At 37.7% G+C, this 8,659-nt stretch overlaps 1 protein-coding gene across 2 annotated transcripts in view; it reads right to left on the bottom strand.

Moving 5' to 3' along the window:
• Positions 1-4,919: 4,919 nt before the first annotated feature.
• Positions 4,920-8,659, bottom strand: part of scn1laa (sodium channel, voltage-gated, type I-like, alpha) — a 40,981-nt gene continuing 37,241 nt past the window's right edge. For both annotated transcript variants that reach the window (XM_026912196.3, XM_026912210.3), the window contains one exon: positions 4,920-8,586. In XM_026912196.3, coding sequence (XP_026767997.3) covers positions 7,406-8,586 — 1,181 coding nt within the window. In that variant the 3' untranslated portion in view covers positions 4,920-7,405. The remainder of the gene's footprint in view (positions 8,587-8,659) is intronic.

Genomic DNA, 8,659 nt, shown 5'->3' with positions numbered 1-8,659 from the left:
ACAGCAATACTCATGTAGGCTGTAGCATTGATTGATATGTTTACCGAGATAACATTCACCACACCACACCACACCATATGCCACACCACCACCAGCTTGAACTGTTGACACAAGTGGGGTTGGGTCCATGGATTCATGTTGTCTTCTGTTGTTGTAGACCATCTACCTCAAAGTTTGATTTGTTGTTGAGTTACCATAACCTTCCTGTCAGCCCGAACCAGTCTGGCTGTTCTCCTCTGACCTCTCTCATTAACAAGGCCTTTCAGCCAGCAGAACTGACACTCACTGGATGTTTTTTGTTTTTCACACCATTTCCTGTAAACTCTAGAAACATTTTCTGAAATACTCAAACCAGCCTGTCTGGCACCAGCAACCATGGTCACTGATATCACATTTATTCCTCTTTCTGATGTTTGATGTGAACATTAACTGAAGCTCTTGACCTGCATCTGCATGATTTTATGCATGGTGCTGCTTCCACATGATTGGCTGTTTGAATAATTGCGTGAATGTGTAGATGTACAGGTGTTTCTAATAAAGTGTCCATTGAGGGCCACTGGGATCAAATGGTATTGAGGTCTATTCTTAAGGCAAAGGAGGAAGAATACACAGTAACAGATACATATCTATGATATACATCATATCACACATTCAAAAATCAGTGTCATGTGAACTTCACAAATTTTATAATGTCATAGGTGCAGTAGTGGCACTCTGCTAGTGATCAGATGATTGTAAGTTCGAAACCCAGGACTGACAGAGACCAAAGCTATTAGCCATCAACTGCTTGGAGTGCATCTGTAAAAAAGTGTCAGCCAAATGAATAAATGTATTTATGTTATCTACCTACAGATTTTAAATGCTGACAATTTCCCCCATAATATGAATATAATATATAAATAATATAATATGAAGCCCCTTGGATGAATGGAAAAAACATAAAGATTATAGCACAGTTCCAATCACCTTTATTTACTAGTACTAGCCAAACAGAAACACTTATTTGAGTGAATTTCAGTCAGACTGTAGTTTTAATTTTTCATATGTCAGCACAAAATATAACTTTTCCTCAAGTTATTTATAGTTTATGTACATTTTGTTCTGTAATACTATATAATTATTATTTTTTCTGAAAGTTCTTACATACTATTAAAATCCCCATTGACATGAGTACTGTTAGCAATACGGCTGCCAGACAAAGTTACGTCTGATGATTCCATGTAACATGAGTGGAATGAGTAGAGCAACTTACACATTAGCATCCTCATCACCCAGTGGTCAGCCAAACAGCACAGGCCACGTTGCCAGGCAACAGCCAAGGAGAATCTGCAGTCTCACTCTTCATTTAAATGATTCTCTGGCAGATGAGCTTCCTGTGTTTGCCAGTCATGCTGTTATAATAGAGGCTACTGTCTGTGATGTTGCTTTTATCTTAAATGTAAAAGTGTTCTGGCTGTTGCTGGGAATGAAGCTCTTATTTTGCTCTATGTGCTGGTTTTTTTACTGACAGTAATTTAGGCCTGTGGCAGCTCGTCCATAAGGGGCAGAGCTGTCGCTAAAGGGAGTGGTGGTTCAGTGGTAAAGGCAGTGGGCTACTGATCTGAAGGTCACAAGTTAAAATCCCAGCACCAGCACAGTGCCACTCTTGGGCCCTTGAGCAAATCCCTTAGTCCTCAACTGCTCAGTTGTATCCGCTCTCATTTGTATTTCATTGTGTTGGATAAAAACATCAGCCAAATGAGGTAAATGTAGCTCCACCATATATTGTTTATCAGCTATTCAACAAATGTTAATCTCCATAAAGTCCTCATTCACAACTCTAAACATTTTAAATTCCATTGAAATACTAATTACCTCTTTTTAGTGACCAGCGATTTTTAAAAAAAAAATGTTGCTATTTGACAGATGCTGTAAGACGATGTTCCACTGATGTGCTTGCCTTAGTAGATGATGCACAATCATCGAGCAGCAAACTCACTGTCCTATTTAGCTCATTACACTTATTATTGCACTTAGAGCAACAAGTGCTAATAGAGGCCCACTGGGGTAGGAATCATGCTGCCCCATGCTCACACTATGAACTTTTTCAATGGAGGAGAAGCAGGGCAGGACAGTTAATGACATGGAAATTTTGGTGAAACCTGGCAACCCTGGTTAATGATATTAGCTCTTTTGTGTGCACCTTGCTCACTGTGATGGGAAACACACCTGCTGTATTGAACACAGTTGAACAAATATATGTCTAAAACTGCTCCAACTAGGTGCTAGACTGTATGCTGGTTGATTGTATGTTGTTGACTCTCAACTGCATATCAGGGGTTACTCTAAAACTTCACTAGATAGTAGCCTATATAAGCCAAGTGTGATAACATCTAAACATAATTTTGTTTGAGTCTATGTCCATGAGCCGCTGCTAGTGAGGCCTCATTATTTGATAGGGTCAACTTAAGGCCACGCTGTAGGTGTAACAGTGTTGCAGTCAAGTTGCTTACAATCAAGATTCAAGTTCAGGCTTAAGTCAGCGGCTAATTGTTGAATATAAGTCTTTCAGATTCACTCAATCTTTTGCTGAAGCCAAGTCCAAATTCCCAAAGCTCAAGTCAAGTCTAGTCATGAATGGGTTCCTGATTCTGTGTTGGGTAGGGCCTACTGTACTGAATTATCTTAATGAATTACAGTAGCCTTTAGTAGCATTTACACATACCAAAACATGTAAAACTCTGTTAAAAATAAAAGTCAGTCTCAATGAGTCTTAATTAAAATTTCTACTAAATTAATTTTCACTCAAGCCCAAGCCTATAACCTGAGTCTTACAGTTTTACTTCAAAGTAGCTTTTACAATGGATATAAAAAGTCTACACACCACTATTAAAATGGCAGGGTTTTTTTCCACCCTTGATGTGAAATTACAATGTACAAAAATTAAGTGAAAAACAATCAGAAACATTTTAGGGAAAAATAGGAAAAACCTTAGAATAACCTGGCTTCCTAAGTGTGCACACCTTTTGATTTTATTACACCACTCTTTTTGGGTAAGAGTCTATCAGCATGGCACATCTTGACATGGCAATATTTTCCCACTCTTTCTTGCAAAAACATTCTAGACCCATCAAATTGTGAGCGCATCTCCTGTGTACAGCCCGCTTCAGGTCACCCCACAGATTTTTAGTTGGATTCAGGTCTGTGCTCTGGCTAGGCCATTCAAAACATTGATCTTCTTTTGGTTAAGCCATTCCTTTGTGGATTTAGATGTATGCTTTGGGTCATTGTCATGCTGAAAAACTGGTATTTGTAGCTGTTCATGATTCCTTCCACCTTGATAAAAGCCCCAGTTCCGGTTGAAGAAGAGCAGCCCTAAAGCATGATGCTGCCACCACCATGCTTCACCGTGGGTATGGTGTTCTTTTGGTGATGTGCATTTTTTTTTTTTTTTTTTTGGTACCAAACATACCTTTTGGAATTATGGAATTATTATACATTTTGGAATTGGGTCATCTGATGATCAGGTCATCAATAACACATTTGGCCACATGGTTTAGGGTGATTTAGTTAGGCTTGGATGTTTTTTGTGAGAAAGGGCTTCTGTCAGGCCACCCTACCCCATAGCCCAAACATGTGAGGACTATGAGAGATTGTTGTCACATGCAGAGAGTAATCTGTGCTTCTCAGATATTCCTGCAACTCCTTTAATGTTGCCGTTGGTCTCTTGGCAGCCACCTTGATAAGTTTTTGTCTTGTCCTTTTATAAATTTTGGAGGGATGTCCTGTTCTTGGTGATATCACTGTGGTGCTCCATTTTCTCTATTTGTTGATGATGGCCTTCACAGTGTTCCATGGTATATATAATGATTTGGAAATTCTTTATACCCCTCTCCTGTTTGATACCTTTCTAATGAAACACTAACAGCCTATGTTTTTGGTCAAGTGTCTTAGACTTAAATAAATGCTAGTCAATTGTCAAAAGACTAATAGTTCCTGGGCAGCTCAATGAAGTGCTACACAATCAGGGAAACTTAATGGTCAGCTCCTTAAATACACAGACAGGCCATTCTAACAGATAAAAGTATTTTGTTGACTATAAATCAAAGTGTTTGCTATATGTTTACTTTATGCACACACAGCCACACACACTCACACACTCCCTCATTTCACTATGTAAGGATGAGGAGATAAAACATTTAAGTGCTCATTAGCTGCAATAGAAGAAATGGACACTCTAAAAAACGGGTCTTTTCCGGCAATGTAGAAGGCCTAATGCTGATTGTGGTTGAGTTGAAATGAGCATGCTGAAAGTCATAAAAAGGGTGATTGGAAGAGCTCGGGGCACTAATGCTTTCCTAATTAGGTGTGGTTAGTCACTTGAGACAGAAGCTCATGGCCATAAAACAATTTCTCTTGCTCAAACAGGCCATGTTGCTCATAGGCCTCTTATTATGTGTGCATGTGGACCAGAAAGTCTTTTTAAACTCATGTTTCATTTGCAATAGTAGTGAAAAATTTTATTTGCTGGGTCTGCACTGCAAACTGAAGAGTCATGATAGACATTTGATAAAACAAATGAAAAATGATTAACAATTCTGCAATTCACTTTTGGACTTTAATCAGCATAGCTCAAAAGATTAATATTTAAATCTCATGTCAAAAATTGTAGCTGGTCCATGGATTTAAACACATTTTAAGAGGAATTAAACTAAAAGAAAGACACAATAGCGCATAATTTTTATACGTTGTAGTTTCACATAACAGTGTAATCTTTCTATGGCCATTATGTTACTCGATATTCATTATTGTCTTATTTCTTCTAAAATTACAATTACAATAACATTACAGCATTTTTACAGCATTAAACGATGCATTAACTGATGAAGTGATGAAAAAATGAAGTTAATTAAAAAAAAAAAAAAGGAACAGGACACAAATTCCCAAGTTACATGACATCTTTATTCTTTTGGCTTCCTTAATCAGTTGACTCATAGCAGTATCTTGCATGCAGTATAATAATAGATTACAAGCTTAATGTATATATAAAATATGTCATCTATTACCTGTGCTTATGTAATCAAAACATTCATTTCATATAAATGTATATTTCACTGGCAACAAAATGTTGTTAGTACATGTATAACACACTCACAGAACAGGATCATAGCAATGCTTATGTGAGACATATATAATAGGTCTTTAAGGATATCAGCTGATTCAAAACAAAATAGAAACGTACTTGATAAAATTTCATAAAAATAATGTAAACAAATGCAAGGATTTGTTGAAGGTAGGTCACACTATTCCAGGCACAGATATAACCAACCAAAGATATTCTCTATTTCAGTCGTAGATAATATTAGTCAATGCACATGGAGCATGCTCAGTTTGCAAAGACACCTCTTCAAAGTATAAATGAGATTCAAATACACAGTACAGAAATTTAGAGTACAGTCTTTGGAAGGAAGTAATTAAATAAAAAAAAAGTGCAACCAAAGTGTGCATGGTGTGTTTCTTATCTCAAATCCCTTTACAAATAACACACAGACACAAAGACACATACACACACACACACACACACACTGTATAAAAGCCAAGCAATATACAGTATATTTCAGTAATGCAATATAGGCATATTGAGGAAATAAATTAAATTCAACACATCGTTTCTTCACAACCTCCTGCTGACTAGAAACTGAACATATTTTAGTACCAAACTCTGACTAGTTTTTTTTTTTTTTTCACTTTTCAAGCATAATCTATGCCTTATTGAAAATATGCTACACAATTCATATTCATACAATATATCTGCTAGTACGCTTGATGGATGGATTGTTGGTCAGTGTGTTTAATCAAGACTACAAGAACAAATGTTTAGGGAACTTGCACAATAAAGTGGAAGTTACTGCTTCTGAATTTTTTGAATGGCATTAATGTGCAATAGATTTTTTTTAAGGTAAGACCCATGAGTAATTTGTTTATTAATGGATTTATTTTGTACTGTATGCTCATGATGCAAATAGGCACATATACTAATGGCTTTCTAATGTGGTTAAGAGGCACCTGTGAGGCATAGAGCCATCCTGAAATACTGATGTGATACAACACTTTCTATCATATAGATGTTCATGTGTCCTATTTTCTTGTTTTTAAAGCAGTATTCCAACAAAATTATTTAGTTGGATATGTTTAGCATTATAATAATACAAATATGTGTTCCACAAATATGATAAAATCAATCATTGCAAACTAGTATGACCAATTTTCTTGCAGGATCAAATCTGTGGAACTGCCTAAATGTAAAAGAACACAAATGCTCAGGATGCATAGCAAATCCATTCAAACAGACTGTGTCCAAATGCATGATCTACCCTGATCTAATCAAATGTTGTTAATAGGACAAGATTTATATACATGCTAAATTAAACAGTGTAGTTACAGCTGGTTATGGCTGATTCTGCCAGTTTGTGTTGTGTATGATATGCTCCCTCATACACAATTAATTTTCGAGTACGTTCATAGGCACATTTACATACATTGTCTCATTTGCTGCAGCACTCAAATTCCTCTTTGGTTGATGTTGGAGGATAATTCCTGCATAAGTATCACCAATTCCCCAAGGATTTCATGAGGAACTGGCTGCTTCTGTTTCATGCAGCATTTGAGAGGCTTTGTTTCAATCCCATCTCACTACAGAGTCCAAGATAAGGTGGCTCAATGTCTCTGCTCATAAGCAAGCATGAAAAAGGTTTCATCAACTTCTTCAAAAGATAAAATTCCCTGAATTGTCCATTGTAAACAAAGTGATTCACTGGAGGTCAAACAGATTCATGAGTTCTAGTAACATCCGTGTTTCAAAATCTCTGCATAAGGGGAAGGCATAGCTTGGAAGCATGGTTGTTGTCTTACAGCAGAAACATCACACAAAGTGGCTTAATCGAACAACGACAATAATGTCTGCAAACATAATGAGGAGGAAGTGCAGTTGATAAAACCAAATGACTTCAGAAAGGCATGGAAATCAATCCAACAAGGTTTGAGATTCAACAGTAATACAAGTCAAAAACATCACTGAGAGCAGGAAGCATGTCAGGAAAAAAAAAAATATGGATGGTCCCAGAATGCATGAGAAGATGCTAGAACACATTTAATGGCTTTCTTTCAGTGAAAAAGGGACGACACTAAAGTAAGACAGAAAGACAAAATGTTTCTTCAAAACAACATCATTAAAGACATTTTTAAAGAAAATAATAAGTTCAATAAGATGATAGCAAAATGCAAGACACAGTTTTGCCACTATGGCATATATAACCACACTTTGGAAAAGAGTATAGCTAATCCATATACATGATTACAATATAAACATAATCATATTGTAAAACTCTGTATTTCTAAAGAGTGTTTTTTTTAAATCACTTTACCTTTACCGCTGCTTGTTATCTTTTCCTTTTATTTCCTTTTCCCTCTTGTCTTTCTCATATTTGTTCTTACCAGATTGTGTTACACTGGCGTATGATGGTGGGACAATGGTAGAGGATGATGTGTCAGATTTGTCTGAAGCAGAGTGGTCGTTACACCTGTCTGTCACCACTGGGACCTTGTTTGAAACCATTCCATTCTCCTGTACAGCTTCTTTGTATGTGTTGGGGCCTATTTTTACATTGTGTCTCCGTACATGCATCCGGTAGGCCCGCTGAATGACGACAGCTGACATGTCCTCATGCTTGTGTCGTAGAGTTGTAGTGATGGGCTCATAAGATTCCTTGGAAGGGTTAGAGGCCATGAAACGGTCCTCCATCTGTCCACGAAGGACATCCATGTCACCACTTTCTCCCAGGACACGCTTTGTAAATGCAAACAAGATGTCCAGGCAGTGGATTCGCTCCCCACTTACTATCGGTAGGTCCATATTAATCAGCTGGATCTTATTGGGCTTAGGTATACGCAGAGGTGGGTCAAGGGCATCAGCAAAGTCAGACAACTGTTTGTATTCTATGAACTGTGTAGCGTCAGGATCAAATTTTTCCCACACCTCATAGAACATTTCAAAGTCATCCTCACTTAATGGCTCTGCACTCTCCTCTGTGGCCACACTGAAGTTCTCAAGGATCACAGCTATGTACATGTTCACCACGATCAAGAAGCATATTATAATGTAGCTCACAAAGAAGATGATACCAATAGCTGGGTTGCCACAGTCACCTTTAACTTGGCTGCCAGGGTGATCCTTCTGTGGGTCACAATCAGGGTACCTGTTAAGAATGGGTGACAGGAGTCCATCCCACCCTGCAGAGGTAGTGATCTGAAACAAACATAACATGCTGTTGCCAAAAGTCTCAAAGTTAAACATGTCATCAATTCCAGCCTCCTTCTTGACATAGGCAAATTGTGACATGGCAACAATTGCGTAGATAAACATGACTAAGAAGAGAAGAAGACCGATGTTGAATAGGGCTGGGAGAGACATCATTAAGGCAAACAAAAGGGTGCGTATTCCCTTGGCACTTTTGATGAGCCGAAGAATTCGGCCAATCCGAGCAAGTCGAACAACACGAATCAAGGTTGGAGAAAACAGGTACTTAATGACTTCAGAGACAAATGTGCCTGTCGAACAGAGGAGGGACATTACAAGTACATTGCATGGTATCTCCCTAAATATATAATACAATTTCTGATC

This window comes from Pangasianodon hypophthalmus, chromosome 5 (genome assembly GCF_027358585.1).
Source record: "Pangasianodon hypophthalmus isolate fPanHyp1 chromosome 5, fPanHyp1.pri, whole genome shotgun sequence".
In the NCBI taxonomy this organism is placed as follows: Eukaryota; Metazoa; Chordata; class Actinopteri; order Siluriformes; family Pangasiidae; genus Pangasianodon; species Pangasianodon hypophthalmus.
The sequence above is the reverse complement of the archived record's forward strand: the minus strand, read 5'-3'. Positions and strand labels throughout refer to the sequence as shown.